This window comes from Acanthaster planci, linkage group LG14 (genome assembly GCF_054643075.1).
Source record: "Acanthaster planci isolate LZ-2023a linkage group LG14, COTS_SCS, whole genome shotgun sequence".
NCBI classification, from domain to species: Eukaryota; Metazoa; Echinodermata; class Asteroidea; order Valvatida; family Acanthasteridae; genus Acanthaster; species Acanthaster planci.
In genome coordinates, this window is record NC_141790.1 from 12,178,903 (window position 1) to 12,196,376 (window position 17,474).

Consider the following 17,474-nt stretch of genomic DNA (forward strand, 5'->3'; position numbering starts at 1 on the left):
TGGGCACTGATGTTGGGAATCGGTCAATGGATTGATCATTTGGGCACTGATGTTGGGAATCGGTCAATGGATTGATCATTTGGGCACTGATAGTGGGAATCAGTCAGTGGATTGATCATTTGGGCACTGATACTTGGAATTGGTCAATGGATTAATCATTTAGGCACTGATGTTGGGAATTGGTCAATGGATTAATCATTTGGGCACTGATAGTGGGAATCAGTCAGTGGATTGATCACTTGGGCACTGATGTTGGGAATCGGTCAAAGGACTCTACAACATGTTTTACAATATAAAGCACTCACAACTAAGACATATTACACTGTTAATGGCCAGTGGTTACTTCAAAGAGAAATGTGTTATACTTTTAGTAACTATTGACAGAAGGATGAACATTTTGTTCCTGCTTGCCACCATCCTTCACAGGCCAAGTACGTGATCATTGCTATGGCTCCGTCTATGACCCAGCGCATTCATTACAGCCCCCCTCTTCCACCCAAGAGGAACCAACTGATAGCTAGAGCTCCTGTTGGCAGCGTCATCAAGTGCATGGTGTATTACAACAAGCAATGGTGGAAGGACAGAGGTATGTACTTGTACACCCTTGATTTGTTGTAGTGTGTGTCTGCAATTTGGGGGCTGCTGTTGTGATCTTTAGTTTTTGCATTTTGTACGCTGCTTGGATGGTTCGCTAAACTTTAGCTTCAGTTTCAGGACTTTGATCAGTTACAGTGAGACCTCTTCTCGATTGTCTCCATTTCCTGTTGGAAAAACATCAATTTGTCTGCCATCCTCTGAAATTATCCACAGTGCAGGAAACAGGTGACCCAATCCTGTGCACTTGACTATCATGGAGCATTAAGCTCTGTGTAAAGTAGCAGTTGGCTGGGTTCTACCGCCCTCAATCCTATAAAATCCTCCCAGACATCGTTGAGGATTGTGTAGGATTTGTAACCTTCGATGACAATTAACATGTGAAAGGTTATGTTCTCATTTCTGAATCAGATTTCTGTGGCTCAACTTTCAACGTGGATCCTGCCAGTCCAATGGTGTATTCTTTGGACGATACCAAGCCAGATGGCAGCTTCCCTGCATTGATCTGGTCGGTGTAGAAGTTATCTAACATCCCCCCTCCCCGAACCCCTTATCCCTATGGTTTCTACACCATGACAAATACTGTAGAAAGTCACAAATTATGATCTGTAGTAGTTCACTTTTGCTAACATTGAAGGTGGGGGAAAAAAAACGTGGTCGAAGTTATTTTGGTCTGATTGTATGAATTTCAGTTTTGTGGCAGCCAACAAAGCCAGGGAATTCTGCAGCATCAGCAAGGAAGAAAGGTGAGTGGAATGGAAGGAAATGCAGCAGGTGCTGATCCCCCCCCCACACTAACAAAAAATAATAAATAAATGAAATAATAATAATATTTTCAAGATGTATTTTTGCGTTGGGGAGATGTTAATACTAATATAAATAAAAAAGATAACATCCTGTGAGGGTTATTTCTTCGTGGTGATTATATTGGCTATGTACATGTATATAAAAGTAAGTTCATCGGTATTGATGTAATGCATTACCTATGTGTCTGCCTTTCTGCAACAATCGAACTTTTAGAAAAAATGGACAGGCCTTAAGCCCCCCACCAGAAACCTTCATGGATTCATCCCTTAGCAGTGCACTTAGAAACACGAAAAAGTTCAGAGATTTTCATTAAGTGACTTGAAATGATTACAAAGAATAGCATTTGGACTGAATGAAGGTTATGGCAAGAATCCAAACATACTGCAGTTTTGTTTGTTGTATTAAGTATGTCATCTTAGGCACATGACTGAAGTATTTTCACGGCTTGTTTTATTTCTGAGTGAATGTGGAATGACCTGTTCCATTTTGGACTTACATCGTTTGGTTTGATATAATAGGAGAGACAGGTTGTGCAAGGCCTACTTCAATGCCTTCAATGGGGCCGAGGAAGCTTTGCATGTAAGTACAAACAAATGGTTGAGTCATAGATTAGCCAAATATTGATGTATCACGACTGAGCTGAATACATGGATCATATTTCATGCAGCTGTTAAGCAGATTTTTGACTAGTTTGATTGATGTGGGAAAAAAAAACCCTGGGCTCTGGGTCCCTTACACGTACAAGCAATGCAATACTTGGAAATTATTCCGACGCTGTGTAGGAGTTAAGCATGTAATATGTGTCGTCCATTTTCAGCCGGTGAACTACGTGGAGAAAAACTGGATGGAAGAACAGTACTCTGGTGGATGTTACACGGCGACCTATGGACCTGGTGTCCTGACTCAGCTGGGAAAGTAAGACAATCACCAAATTCAAACAACTTCTGTCTTCTTTGATAGTGGTTGATTCATTTCGATCAATGTAACTCTGATTTTACATGTGCAGTGTATTTTCATTATTGCAGGGAACTTCGTAAGCCATTTGGACGTCTGTATTTTGCTGGAACTGAGACTGCTACCCACTGGGCGGGATACATGGAAGGCGGCATACAGGCAGGGGAACGAGCTGCAAGAGAGGTAGATGGGTGGAGGATGGTTGGGTGTGGTCATTTGGTGGGATAGATTTAGAAGGAAGGGGTGTGTAGATGGTAGGGTGTGGTCAGTGGCCAAGGTACATGTCAAAAGGTTTACAGGGAGAAGAGCTGTGACAGAGGTATGGGGGTGTAATGTTGGGTGTGGTCACTGGGTGGGGTACATTAAGAGGGTGTGTAGACAGGAGAGATAGCCTAGTAGACATGGGTGGAGTGAGTGAGGTAGAAGTTGCAGTGGTAGAGAGTAGGTTGTCACAATTTATGATTGTGCATCTCTTGCATGATTTGCACTTTGAAATGAACTGAGAGACTTTCGTTATTTTCCTTCTAGGTGCTGCACAGAATGGGAAAGATAGCAGAGAATGAAGTCTGGCAGGATGAACCAGAATCAAAGGTGAGGATGTCCACATTCCAAGGGACAATGATAGCAGACTTGTTTACCTATGAATAGAGGGCTGATATTTCTGAAAGAAATTGTACTTTTGACTTAGACAATTATTTGAGCTAGCAGATTTTCCACAGGATCTTGGCATTTCCACAAGGTTTATAATTTTGTGATTTCATTTTTTCCTGCTTTATGCTTGTTCAGTGAAATTTTTTTCTCTATTTTTTATTGTTTTCAGGAGGTGCCAGCTCTTCCCTTCCACTCCACTTTCTTCGAGCGGAATGCACCATCTGTTCCTGGCTTCCTCAAGTTCTTGGCACACACTGCCATCGCATCTACAGCCGTTGGGCTTTTTGTTGCTTGGCGTGCCAAGTACAAGTAAACGAGTCTCGTCGAAGAGAAGTGACTGAATCTGGACGGTCAGAGTCCAAAGGATTTTTTATTTGGGGATTCATGGAAAGGTTGGGCAGCATTGCAAGTCCGGCAATTTAATGCCAAATACCTTGATCATCCTACTGAGATACAAGTTTGCCTGCTTCAAAGTTAAGAAGGGGAATTGATAAACACTACCACTACCACACAAGGCTTGCAAAGAAATGTTGAGTGCGGTGGTTTTACATTCCAATCAAGTGTGTTGTTACAGCCAGCATTAATATAACTAATGATTGTCGGAAGATTTTGGTTGATTTGCAATGCACGTATATATGTCCCACTCTGCAAAAATGTGTATTATGTCGCGCATTGCAAAAACGCATACTGGCCTGTTCCATGTGCTGAGGGTGAAATATTTGGAGGCCAATTTCTTGACCAGAAAGCCTCTGTTACTAAGGAAAATTAAGAGAGTATGTTTCTGTTATGTTTACAGGGCATTATCTCAGAAGCATGTGTGATAAAATGAAATTATATGAATATGCAAATGGCAAGTTACTGCAAAATGCCACTGGGATGAATTATATATCAAATGAAAGCCTAGCTTACGGTTAAAACTTATCTAATGAAACTTTGATGTAGCAGATTTGACAAAATCAGTATTTTATGACGGAACTAAGTTTGGTGTTGGTAACAGAGAGCTGTTACCTTTGGACGGTGACTCATTTTTAATGAAAATAAATGAAATTAATTAGATTGAATTTCAAGGCACATTGCACTACTTGTAAATTTGGTTTTCATGTACAGCTTTAAAGTGGGAGGGGGGAGGAGAGAACGGAATTAAGAGTGATTTTTACCTGTCTGTAAAAGACTAAAACACCAGGGGTAACATGCTTTATACATGTGTCTGTAAAAGACTAAAACACCAGGGGTAACATGCTTTATACATGTGTCTGTAAAAGACTAAAACACCAGGGGTAACATGCTTTATACATGTGTCTGTAAAAGACTAAAACACCAGGGGTAACATGCTTTATACATGTGTCTGTAAAAGACTAAAACACCAGGGGTAACATGCTTTATACATGTGTCTGTAAAAGACTAAAACACCAGGGGTAACATGCTTTATACATGTGTCTGTAAAAGACTAAAACACCAGGGGTAACATGCTTTATACATGTGTCTGTAAAAGACTAAAACACCAGGGGTAACATGCTTTATACATGTGTCTGTAAAAGACTAAAACACCAGGGGTAACATGCTTTATACATGTGTCTGTAAAAGACTAAAACACCAGGGGTAACATGCTTTATACATGTGTCTGTAAAAGACTAAAACACCAGGGGTAACATGCTTTATACATGTGTCTGTAAAAGACTAAAACACCAGGGGTAACATGCTTTATACATGTGTCTGTAAAAGACTAAAACACCAGGGGTAACATGCTTTATACATGTGTCTGTAAAAGACTAAAACACCAGGGGTAACATGCTTTATACATGTGTCTGTAAAAGACTAAAACACCAGGGGTAACATGCTTTATACATGTGTCTGTAAAAGACTAAAACACCAGGGGTAACATGCTTTATACATGTGTCTGTAAAAGACTAAAACACCAGGGGTAACATGCTTTATACATGTGTCTGTAAAAGACTAAAACACCAGGGGTAACATGCTTTATACATGTGTCTGTAAAAGACTAAGACACCAGGGGTAACATGCTTTATACATGTGTCTGTAAAAGACTAAAACACCAGGGGTAACATGCTTTATACATGTGTCTGTAAAAGACTAAAACACCAGGGGTAACATGCTTTATACATGTGTCTGTAAAAGACTAAAACACCAGGGGTAACATGCTTTATACATGTGTCTGTAAAAGACTAAAACACCAGGGGTAACATGCTTTATACATGTGTCTGTAAAAGACTAAAACACCAGGGGTAACATGCTTTATACATGTACTTTGATCCAGTCACTCTACAGTTGGATAGATCTAGTGGCACCATTTTGAGGGGGGTTTGTCAGTAACAGATTTATTTGACTATCGTAAGCAAACTTATGCAGGTTGTTTGTTTGCTAAGTTTGGTTAGACTAAGAGCATGTGATTGCAATGTGGTAGTGCATGTTGGAAAGACTAAATCAGCAGAACAATCTTGGTTGCAAGTTTGAAAATTCTGACAACTCGACGCAATCTCAACTCTTGGCCCAAGGACTTTTTCCAGGCCATTCAATATTTCAGGATTGCTGGTGAAATTGTGAGTTATAAACTACAAACAGGTTTCAAGCAAATATGACAGAATATGCATTATTATGTGCATATTCATTTTTATAAATAACCATCCATTTTAACCCTAAATTTTGTAAGAGGTATTTGATTCTTCGCAGTTGTGGAATTGTGTACGGATTCCAGGAAGGAAAGTTCATGGGGAGTTTTGTCTTTATCATTACTGCAGAAAATTATTTAGCAGGAATTAGAAGTTAGAATTCTAGTTGTAGTGAGGGAAATACACATGCCTGCCTATAAAAGGCTAAAAATGTGGACATTGTTATCAATTGTTTTGCTTTACTTTCAACGAAAAGTTGTGGTGTTTAGTTTATCTTGATTTATTTTGTTTGTAGTTTTGTGTTATGCTTTGTAATTGCCTACTCCATTGAGATCTTTATTCCAAACATGATGGCTGAAATGTGATAAATAAATACTGGCAAAGTTTTGGAGTGAAACCCTTCCTGTAAATGACTTTATCAGTAGAATATATAAATACTTTAGTGATATATTACACATGCATACACATGTAAGTTTACATGTTGTGCTTGGCTTTTGGAGTTTTTATTCCAAAGTCATTCAAAACGCTACAGCTGAAAATGTGGTGAACATTAAGTAGTTGGATATTTGGAATGAAATGATTCCTTTAAGTAGATTTATCATTAGCAGAAAAGATATATACCTGAAAACATTGCATGTTAAACATGTCTAGTGCTTTGCTTTGTGCCCGATGGTTATTCCAACTGTAAAGGCTGATTATATAAGAAACTATATATGCTTTACATGAGACTTTCACAAAATGGAGTGTTAGTTTATGAATGCATTATAAAACATGCTCAGTGGAAACATGTTTTCGAATGAACAATCATGGCGTACTAAAATAAGTTAAAATTCATCTGTACATCAGTGAATACCTCAAATATTTTACAAATGTTACAGTGACATTTCAAATGTTTTATTCTTGTATAATACTTGTGATTCCATGTTTATTTACAGCTTCAAGTAAATTTGCCTTCAAATCATGCCGTGTTTAACGTTAAATAAAAACACAATTTTGCTGAAGCCTATTAATGTTGAGCTTCGTTTTTGACTCTCGAAAAATTCAAGTAACCAAGACGTTACATTCCGATTCAGTGTTTGGTTTTAAGCTTTATGTATTACACCACAGTCATAGCAGCAACAATGCCATTTTCAGTTTTCAGATCCATTTGTACCTGCATTTCTCAAGCTTGAAGATTTTCCAGTCTGCTTGGTCAACTTGAAGCGAGTTTGTAGCTTCTGTCCAAACTCCTTGCCACGTTGTCGATTGGCTGCATAATCCCTCTTTCGCTGTTGAGTCAGTTTCCATTTCTGCACTTCCTCTAGCTGGTTGTACAATCTTGGAGGAATATACAGATGAAAATTTGACACTTGTTGATGCAACATCAGTTGCCAATAATTGTATGATTCCACATGCAAAGAAATGAGAGAAAACAATCCGTACAGCTTTTGTCATACACATTCTTTTCCCTTTACAATTCCCTTCTTTTAATGAGGATGTACGTCCTCGTTGAAGAAATCAAGACCAAACTCCAACCTAATGTTTCGCAGGTACATGTCTCTCTCTGCCGCCTTTCGATCTGAGGATGTAACGGTCCGAGTTATTTTGCTCCTGTCTTTGGTTTGTTCAATCTCCCTCATAGATACTTGTCCATGTCGTGTTGGCCCTGTCCCTGATCTTTTACCCCTGACTGCAGGACCCTTTGATGGGCTTTTACCTGAAACGATTGCAACAAATCTTAATTTTAACATCTATCCACTCAGAACACCTCTGTGCAAGTTTGCAGGAAAGAACAGAAATTAAGATATTCTGGTCACTTGGCATTCTTTGAAGTCAATCGCGTAACTGTAAGGCACTTTATCCTTAATCAAGAGCTTTTAAACAATTTGTCTCAAAAATGATCGTTAAATTGTGTGATTAGGATGAATTATTTGAGGGTTCATAACAAGTCAATCCATGCGGAGGTTAAGAGAAATTCAATTAGCCTGGCACACCTGTAGTGGGCCACTTGAAAACTGATTTCTACCTTTGAAGTATTACAAGAAGAACCTACCAGTCCTGGTATTTGAGGGTCGGTGTATCTTCCCACCTCGAGATCTCTTCCAGTTATCCAGCGTCTGGGAGAATGCTGTAGCCTGATGGCTCTCTGCGTGAACTTTGACCTCTAGCTGACGGGACTGAGTGGACCTAATGAAGGATTGTTTGTGCCGCATGAAGGCTTCTTGCAGACTAATAGAACGGTCTTCAGAAGAGGCTAAGATGAAAGAAAGGACGTAACCATCAAGTAAACAACAATTCATGTCAAGGGCTAATGTTTGAAATAACTTGATAAGTGACTCTTAGGAAAGTGTTCAGGCCCTTCTCCTGACTTGAAATCGATGGGTACTTCCCCCCCCCTGAAGTAATTAATTCTGTATCCAACTGGTAAAGATGATAGGCATTTTCATTCAAACATACGCAACAAATTTGTGTGCTTTTGTGACATCTGATTTAGGGATGCAACTGAGCTTGGTCACTTTTGCCTTCAAGTTTGAATATCTTCAAAACGGAAATCAATGTCTACCTGTACCTCCAGTAAGATCAACCTGATCCTCAGCCATCAATGAACTGGTTCCAACTGCTTTAGACTGGTCTAAACCAGGTCTAGCTGGGCTTTCCAATGCCATCTCCTCTTCATGGTGCAGGAATGATACCAATGAGTCACTGCCAAGCTCCTCTGATACCCACTGCCTTTGTTTTATTGAGTCATTGGAATCATCAGGGGGACCAAAGGATGTCAAGGTGGAGTTGAGAGAAATGAGGGTTAAATCTGGATCCTCAATGATGCCTGTCTCCTGGGTAGGTTTTCACAAGACAAAAAGTAAAATAAATTTGGCTACCAAATTCATCACTGAGAAGACTAGCAAAGTACATGTATTTACTTCATACAAGAAATTTTGTGTAACACCAGGCTATAGATTCCTAGTATAGACTGTGATATGGACTGTGACTGCTTTATTGTACTTTTGGCAGGTGCACAGGACCATGGTGGCATCATGTCACAGTATGACACCATTTTCTTGAACTGAGTACACAATAACATTTAATAACTGTGCACTATACCTACTACTTGAACTTCCTTCCCTTTCTCTGCCTCCGGGTCCTGCATCCCAGGAGAGCACATCTAATTGATTTGTTTACTTACTTTGGAAGTCTCACTCTCACTGACAGCAATATTTCTCATTGCCTCCTGTAACGTGTCATCCACCATGGCTCCAGATGCATCATGGGGTTCTTCTACCAGTGCCCCGGCATAGGAAAGCTTGGAGGATTCATCATCACTCGGGGGTGTATCTACTGAGACATCGGTCTCTGATTCCAATGTCTCCTTGCCTGTTTCCACTCTTTCTCGACTGTGTTTAAGAGTGGCACCCCTGTCGGGTTGATGCAATTCAGAGTTATCTAACTTCTGGTGTGGCATAAACCACTGCTCTGACTCTCCGCTGGGGGATGCACGCCTATTTAACTGCCCAAGATCCACTGTGGATATAGGGAGTATTGTGGGACCACTCTCTAATGAGGTGTTGTAATGGCTGAGAGACACGTCAGAGAACATCGGCATGCCGTCTTTGGGTATATCTGAGCCTCTGAACATTGGGAAGAAAGGTGCTCCACCAGCCAGATAGGAGCCACTCTGGGTGTCTGTGTCTGTCCAGGTGCTCTGGGGTGAGACTGGACCTAAGTTATAATCTTCCGAATCTATGCTTTGTCGAGGTGCTGTTGGAAGGCTTGGAAGAGTGACTTCAGTTGCAGCTGCTCCTGACTGGGAAAAGGGAGGTATAGATGGCTCAAAGGATGACTTCCAAGAGCTCCTAGAAGGAATGTCCATCACAAAGTCCTTAATGACGGGGCTCTTGGTGGAGCGCTTATCACTACCAAGCATCTGTACTTGGTACCTGGCACTGGTTGAGGATGCTGAATCTGAAGTGCTGCTTTCAGAGGCAGAGAGAGCAAGGAACTGCTCAACTGACTCATCGCTGAGTTGTGAGCTGTTTACCAAGGTGTGCTCACTCAACATCGAGATTGTCGAGTCAGGTTGCGTTGTTACCTCCTCAGTGTCAGTAACTGGAGAGGCAATGTGGATGTTGGCTGGGCTGGGGATGGGTATCGGTGTGGCATGTGAGGAAGCCACTGGAATAGATGATGCTGCAGATGCGGTCACTGTGGCAACTGGTCCCTCTGTCATTACCTGACATGGGAGCAAAAATAATGCACAAAGTTTTATTACAAAATCTAATTTAACTCATGTACCGGGTACATGAATATCTAGACTATCAGTTACAAGAAAAAATTAATGTGTTCTTTGGAAAAGGTTGATTCTCAACATTTTCTTAATTTAGAGTTCTTGAAATTCATCTTTGCCATAAATATGTTACTTAAAGAACTGTAACTGCAATAGTGCAACAACTACAGTTTAGATGCATGAAATAAACCTTGAAGGAAGCCAACTCACATTTGAGGAGGGATAAGACAGCACACCTCGTCCAACATCCATTGCAAAGCTCGGAACAAAAGTAGGACGTGATGTATCAACTTGACCCTGGCTGTGACTATCTACATTGGGTGTCTGAGTAACCTCTGCTATAGTCAATGTCTTTGAGCAGTTTATGCCACTGACTTGACCAACTGGAGTTGCCACCTGGGAAGCCTTGCCACTAGGATCAGACTTCACACTTGCGTGCTCCCCAAGGTAGAATGGACTACTGCTAGCTTGGGTTCCTTGTTGAGAGGTCTCCAGAAGGAATGGACTAGTTTTATGTGGTGTTGAGGCAAGTGGATTCAATTCTTGGTGACCTCGGGACAAATGTTTGCCTTCTGGGGATTCTCCCTCTAAGATAGTACTTAGTTCATGAGGTCCTGCTTCCATAGTCATCTGGGGAAGTCTCCACTGTGATGGCGGAGGTCTGGTGTGTTTTGCAAGTCTTTGTGATGGCAAGGCAGACTGGTTACGTTCTACTTGTTTATTAGGATCTGAACCAGAAACAAAGATGGATCCCCAGTCCTGCTGCATATGCTGTGCAATTCCCATTCCAGATTGGCCATGAGCAGGCACATCTTGATTCTCAGTAACCTCAACTGGTTGATGATCAGAATTCTCTGTCAAATTGGCACTACTTTCTGGAGAGAGTTCATGAAATGATGGCAGCTCCCTCTCAACAGATTTACCAGCTACATCAAGAGTTGGATCAAAGTGGTAAGATGTTTTGCCTAATGTCATGGAGGGAAGCTTATAGACAGCCCTGGAAGGGGATGGTTCATCTGATGACTCTTTTGTCTTAGACAATGTTTGGCCTACTTGCTGTGAAAATTCTGGACTCCTTATTCCTTTGATATGAGGCACTCCAAGTTCTCTTGTTGCCACTTTTGGTTGGGCATCTGGATGCACTGTTGTCACCTCTGGTGGTTCTGACGCAATCACATCTTGTGTTCCACGCTGCAAAAAGACCACATCTGGAGGTACTGGATGCGATGTCCTTATAGTAGATGACAATGCTCGTGGTATTCCAGGTGGAATTTGAGACATAACATCATGTAGAATAGGCTGTGATGTCATCATTACTTGTGTTCCTGGAGGTGAAATTATCACATTTTGAGGTATCCCCTGTGATACAGTCCCCTGTCCTTGTTGCCTGCTCAACTGCTCCTGTCTTTGCTGTCCTATTCTCTGTGCGAGTATCTTCTGTTTGTCAAGGATCCTCTGCTGCTGTTGCTGCTGTTGCTGCTGAAGTTGCTGCCATGTCTTCAGCAGTTGCTGGCGATGCTGCTCCAATTTCCTAAGGGCAAATTTACCAAAGGAAAACTCTCAGGCAGAAAATCTGGTGAGAATCTTTTCAAAAAGCTGGCAAGATTCTTAAGTTGTTGGGAAGTTGTTAAATGCTTGCATCTTTGTGAAGCACAAACAATGCTAACTTGACTAAAATGACCCATTTAATCTACTACAACTATACATACCTTTCCATTTCATTAAGGGGAAGTCCTGACGCTGTGCTATGAGCTGTCTGTTTCAAAACATCTAATTGAGGTGCAGAAGCAGAATCTGCACCTGATGAGAGCCCAGCCTCAGGCTTTGACACTAAGGATACACCAGTTACAGATACACCTGCTGCAGAAACATCACGTGTTGTAGTTACACCTGTTATTTGGGATGCCCCTTGCTGTCTTACAAAGCTTTCTGCTGCTGAAATGGGTACAACACTTGGTGCGACTTGTACAGCATCAGAGTGCTCTATGCCCTTTCCTAGCCCTGCGTCTCTCACTATTTGTCCTCCTTGGTACATTGGTGTATCTGTCACCATGTCTGTCATGGGTTCTGTAGAATCTGGGGTGGGTTTGTTCTTAATGTAAGGCTCATATGGGGGAAGTTGGAGTTCAGGATATAGTTGCATGAGTCTCTCCCTTCGTTGTTCTAGTTGCAGCTGAGCTTCTTGGAGTGTGTCATGACTGGGTAGCTTTCTTCCTGCTTGATCTGCAGTTAGCTGGCTTGACACAGCGGTTTTTACAGTGTCCTGCAAGTGTTGTCTCAGCCATTCCTCACCATGTCCCTGCTCTACAGTTACTGGAATCTGCCTGGCTTGGAAATCTCTCTTTTGTTCAAGACCAGAGACACTCTTGGGAAAAGTTGTAGGATCCATCAATTCAACGGCAGGTTTAACTGTAAAATCTTGGGTTGATCTTTCCCGTTCCATCAGTTGGCTAATTCTCTGCCTGGGTAACTGGAAATCTGCTGTATTTACTTCAACTTGCTGTTGCTGCAAATGCTGCTTTTGACGACTTGATTCCTTGCTCATAAGGTTTGGCTGCCGCAGCAGGTTATTTGGAAGGTCTTGGTACTGTGTGAGATCATGCTGTTGTTGGCCATTATCTTGTGTCTGCTGCTGTTGTTGTGTGACCTGCAGTTGTTGCGCTCGCTGAAGCTGTCGCTGCTGGTCAGAAATCTGCAGCTGTCTTATAAGTCGTTGTATGGCATGTACATTGTGACTTTGTGGATGTTGGTTTTCTAGGGGTTCATTCAACTGTGGCTGCAGTTCATCATTCCACAGCACGGGCTGCTGTTTTCCAAACTGTTCCCGCTGCAACTGCAGCTGTTCCCTATGCAGCCTTTCTTGCTCCCCAATATGCTGCTGCAGCATGCGCTGTCGCTGCAGCAGGTTATCTTGCAGCATCTGCAGATGGTCCCTGTGATCCATGTGCTCTTGCAGTTGTTTCTCAGCAAGTCGCAGTCGCTGCTCATCCTCCTTGGCTATTATGTCTTCCTGTGCTTTCTTCTGCAGTTCTACTTCAGGCACCTACAGTCAAGAAAAAAAATGTGAATCCTAGGTAACCTACAGCTGTCACAAAAAGATTTAATAAGACTCCTTCAATAGAACATAATGCCCTAAACATAGCACTGCCACAGACATAACTCCTTCAAATTCTTCAAGCATACCTTTGTCACAGATCTTATCTTGGCAGCCTCTTCCAGGGGATGTAAGAGAGTCCTCTTCTCCTCCAGCTTGTTGGTGTCTTCAGACAGTGTCCCTGATTCCAAAGTGTCAAGTGTACCTCTGTCACTCTCAGATTCCTCCTGGGCTGCCTCAGGAGATGGTGAGAAGGCATCCTCAGTTGGCAAGTCTCTTGAGCTAGACGGGGTCTCCAGCTCCTCACGAGGGTGTCTTTCTGGGCTAGGTACCTCCAATACAACCTTTTTCTTCAATTCCTCTCGCTGACTCTTGATGCGATCCATCAACTTCTTTAGAGGAGCTAGAAGATTGATATAAATGATATTTACATATCAGAGTATGACTACTGACACATCAAGCACCTAGGAGAGCTGAACAAAACAAGTGCACTAATTGACTACAGTATCAGGTGTCCATTGTGTACAGGTGTAGGTTATGATCGTCACTGACCTCTTGGTTGTTTTGGCTTCTCCTCTGCAATTGTTTTTTCTGCCTCCTCCTCGCTTTCCTCATCCAACCCTTGTGGGAATCTCTTACCCCCGTCATCTATATCGGCAGGTAGTATCGGGACCGGCTGAAGTGAGATACCAACATCATCAGACACAGAGTCCACTGTTACATCCAGGTCTGTGTCTCTCTGTGGTTTGGGTTCCAAGGCCAGGATCAAATCACCAGTGTAGTCTGGCAATGAGAGAGGGACTGTCTTCAATGCAAGAATTATGGTGGCACCATCTTGTACGTAAGTGTAGACTTGATTCAGACTACAGGAACTTTTCTCTTAATATTTCCCTCTTTGTTCGTTCTCAGCCTACCCATCCAACTGCTCCTACCTGTATTAGCCATGTACATGTCTTCAAACGCTTGCTCCAATTTCTGCTGTTCTTCTTGTTTATCTTCAAGTCTTTTGTGAGGAGGCTGAAACACTTGATGCTGCCGAGAAAATGTGGACAGACACATCAAACCAAAGCTATGTGATGAAATGTGTTGGGAATTAATGCTGGTGAGTTTGAGTCAATTACCACTTCCTCCAAAATGAAACTTCAGGTTTTCAAGACAAACACCAGACAGATGAGATTTGAACCCCAAGCCCAATTTTATGGCTCTTGTTCCTATGACTGAGAATCTTTACAAATACAGGAGTTGCCAGGTCAACGAGAAGTTATGAACTGATAGTTAGAATTCTGTGCTTGCAAAGTTAGCACTAAATATCTACTCAACACTTAGAATGGTTATAATAACAGTGCAGAATTGTCTGGGACATCACAAGCCTTCAAATCCCAGATTTGCTTATTATCCTCTTACTGGTATATTGGCCACTATGGTTTGCCTTCGTCGTCTGTCTGCTTGCTCCATATGTCCCAACTCCTCCATCAGTTTATTGTAATCTTGATGAAGTAACTCTTGTTTCCTGGCGTGCTGATGTCTCAGAAGAGCTTTCTCTTGTCGCTCCTTCTCCTCTCTCTCTGTCTCCATCTTATCTTCTTTTGCTCTTCGTTCTTCTTCTTGTGCTGCCAGTCGAGCGTCCTCCTAAATTTGCACTTATACACATCAGCATTTCTTGCAGGTATTTTCAAGAAGTTCTTCTGTATTCTTCAAGATGGCTACTTCTTCCAAAAAAACTTTGTCGAGCAAATCGTAAGTACAAGTACAGTAGTCAAACAAATGCCTACGACTCAGTTTAGACTGTGTCCAATCATTGTGGCTATGACTGGAGAAAATAGTTAGGCCTATGAAAGTCAATAAGTAGTGGCTTCAGCCACGTCCAATAGATGCATGTATTAAAGCTAGCTGTAGCCGGTTGCTTTAGATACATCCTTACCTGTTCCTCGGGTTCAGCTTTCTCCACGTACTCTCCTTTCAGATGATAGTGACTCGTAGAGAAACCACTGGTTACTATGACGATTTTGTTCTCCTTTCCGACGTCATCCAGATCTTCCAGTGGATCCTAGGACAAAGTCAGGAAATAAAGCTAAGAAGTTACACATGTATTAGCCAAATTATCTGATTTTTATAATTTTCTGTTCAGAAAACTTAAAGTTAGACTCATCCCAGTCAAGCTCTGTCATAGTAAACATCCGTAGTAATATGAACAACAAACACACCTAAATAGAGCATGACTATTGAGAGTGCTCCAACAATAACATTAAACCTCATGACCTTTGTCACGGGTCAGTTGTATTTATTTATTGAAATGTACATGTACTCATGTAGACAGTGTAGTCCGCATGTGAAGAACTGAGCCAATAGGAAACCAGAATAGAGGAATCAGCCAATGGCAGACAAGAAATAGAAGGTCGTCACCTGTCCTGATATGAAATGAAGGAATCTGGTCCCACAGTCCTTTACCTTGACTGGTGGTGGTAAGCTTGCCATTTTTGCAGCCCGTATCTTCTCTGCTTGCAATGCTGACTTCCTGGCGATGATGTGGGCGTTTTCCTTGAGATACTGCTGTTCCTCCTCCACCTGTTGTCTCTTGAGGGCGGTATTATAGCGCTGTATGGCAGAATGCTGGTCCTTGAGGGCTTGAGCTGCTCGAATTTCAGCCAATGGGGGCTGCGGAATAATAAACATAAACAAAAACCGAATACAATGGAGTAGATGAATGATTCTTTAATCCTCAAGAAGATGCCTTTAAACAATTTAAGGATACAACTTACATCTTGTTTAAGGATTTTCTATGTAATAAAAGCTGGTCTCAATTGGTATGACCTGATAAAGTACATGAATTTCACAATATTTTGGTTAACACAAAATTATCACTCGGCGTATTGCCTCTGACCCCCAACTCCTCTACAAAAGGTACACACAATGTCAGCACTTTATCGATGGGCCCTGCTTTCAAAGACTTCCATAAGCTGATATCAATCTAGCCAATTATTAGATCATACCTGGTTGCTAGCAGCCCTGTGTCCATCCCCTATGCTATCAAGACTTCTCTCCACTATCTTCTGTAAAGCGTCTGTCTTCTCTTTTTTCTCCTCTTCCCAATCTTTCTTCATATGAAGAGCCAGGTTCTTCAATTCTTCGTCCTTCTTCTTGTTGACATTACTTCTGACCTTGGAGGCAAAATTCCTCTCTTGTTCACGGACCTTAGGAAAGAAATGCATCAGGACCATCAAGACGAAGGGTTTGATTCCAATTAACCAAACCAAATTACAAGATTCTTAATCATTTCTGCAAGTTTCACTCATTCCATAACCTTGAGAACTCAAAGGATTAAGTCTCACCTGTTGGATTCGTAGTTTACGTCGTCTCTCCTTTTCTCGTTTGATTAGTGCAGCTTCCTCATTTGGACTGAGATGGTAACCAGTCTTTTGAGACTTTGCTCCAGTGGTTGGCATTGTGAAAATGGTGAAATATTCAGAAATCTTACCCTAGGACAAAAAAAATGAGTTGCTGACATAAGTTGGCACGTAGGCTTAGAGCATTTCTAACATTCAACTAGCATTTAAGCACCAGTATCTATTTGTGCGTGTAGCATAACATGACCATGACCAGACATGCCAGATGACAGGGGAAAAAAAATAAGTTTTTTGCCTAGCATCTGAGGCTGAGCATGCCTAGGCCTGGGCCTAGAGTAAGCCCTAGACCTATTCAAACAAAAATGAGATCATCAAAATTATTCACACAGCTTAATATCATTTAAGGAAACTGGCCAAACACACGTACCACGAATAAAATACATTCCTCTTTGTACAAACATAGGGAGTGCGGTTTTAAAGTATGTTTTCGTTGTCGGTTTGCATAAACCGCCGCGCGACGGTTCACAGTATGGTAACTTGTCATTACAGATAACAATAATATCCCCTTATAAAGTGGCACCTAACTAAAATGTCAATTCAATAGAGGGCGGTCTGGCTCGTCGAGAGCAGCTTGTCTCTGTTCTCAAAAGAGATTGAAAATTGAGGGCGGTATGCCATCTTAACGGTGTGTTTCGTTTCGAGTTGTTCACTGTGTGTGTTCGTTGGAGAGGCTCGAGTGAGGACCGTTACCAACAGCATCAATTCTCTATTTTATGCGTTTTCATCCCAGGCAGATTTGATAAATTTACGGATAAAAAATGGTCCAAAGTCAATCCCCTATACCGCGACACCATCCGCCACATCAGACCCGCTGGCCGGCAAAGCTGTGCAGCGTTATGGCTGTAGAAACTAGCCCTTAGCCTATACAGCCTAACCTTGAGTTGGATTGCCGACCAGCGGGCCAAACCAGCCGTCACGGTGGATTTTGAGAGAATTTGTTCGCATTTTTTTTAATGAAACACTCGTCTTTTTAAGCTTGAAGAAAATTAATGATTACGAAATGGTGAAATTGAATTTTTGGGGTGGCTATCATATTCCGTGTTCTTTATTTCTATATAAAATTACGCCATATTTTCAGTTAT

General features: G+C 41.7%; 2 protein-coding genes across 9 annotated transcripts in view; one reads left to right on the plus strand and one right to left on the minus strand.

Annotated features, from left to right (window-relative positions):
• The window catches only part of LOC110983581 (amine oxidase [flavin-containing] B-like), a 27,352-nt gene extending 20,713 nt beyond the window's left edge, over nt 1-6,639 (plus strand). For all 4 annotated transcript variants that reach the window (XM_087145492.1, XM_087145493.1, XM_087145494.1 and 1 more), the window contains exons 8-15: nt 427-586; nt 1,006-1,102; nt 1,287-1,340; nt 1,920-1,980; nt 2,219-2,316; nt 2,427-2,538; nt 2,884-2,946; nt 3,176-6,639. In XM_087145492.1, the coding sequence (XP_087001618.1) occupies nt 427-586; nt 1,006-1,102; nt 1,287-1,340; nt 1,920-1,980; nt 2,219-2,316; nt 2,427-2,538; nt 2,884-2,946; nt 3,176-3,319 (789 nt within the window). In that variant the 3' untranslated portion in view covers nt 3,320-6,639. The remainder of the gene's footprint in view (nt 1-426; nt 587-1,005; nt 1,103-1,286; nt 1,341-1,919; nt 1,981-2,218; nt 2,317-2,426; nt 2,539-2,883; nt 2,947-3,175) is intronic.
• Nucleotides 6,103-16,883, minus strand: cep295 (centrosomal protein 295). 5 transcript variants are annotated; one of them, XM_022242886.2, is made up of 16 exons: nt 16,760-16,883; nt 16,318-16,464; nt 15,979-16,179; nt 15,437-15,643; nt 14,910-15,035; nt 14,393-14,617; nt 13,921-14,020; nt 13,541-13,771; nt 13,078-13,391; nt 11,604-12,937; nt 10,105-11,425; nt 8,797-9,840; nt 8,182-8,446; nt 7,666-7,866; nt 7,149-7,329; nt 6,103-6,950 (listed from the first exon to the last, which is right to left on the minus strand). In XM_022242886.2, the coding sequence occupies exons 1-16, from the start codon at nt 16,874-16,876 to the stop codon at nt 6,764-6,766; spliced, it is 6,201 nt and encodes a 2,066-aa protein (XP_022098578.2). In that variant the 5' UTR covers nt 16,877-16,883; the 3' UTR covers nt 6,103-6,763. The 5 variants fall into 5 exon arrangements, with proteins under 5 accessions (XP_022098578.2, XP_022098579.2, XP_022098575.2 ...); XM_022242887.2 differs by having other exon boundaries at nt 7,702-7,866; nt 8,176-8,446; XM_022242883.2 differs by having other exon boundaries at nt 8,176-8,446.
• Nucleotides 16,884-17,474: the final 591 nt, after the last annotated feature.

What these genes read in the sequence shown, in the direction of transcription:
- cep295 (XM_022242883.2), bottom strand. Translation starts at nt 16,876, where the DNA reads ATGACAAGTTACCATACTGTGAACCGTCGCGCGGCGGTTTATGCAAAC. An exon ending in AAGCTGAACCCGAGGAACAG is followed by an intron (nt 14,618 to 14,909) that starts GTAAGGATGTAT and finishes GTGCAAATTTAG; the next exon opens with GAGGACGCTCGACTGGCAGC. An exon ending in CCCCTTAATGAAATGGAAAG is followed by an intron (nt 11,426 to 11,603) that starts GTATGTATAGTT and finishes ATTTGCCCTTAG; the next exon opens with GAAATTGGAGCAGCATCGCC.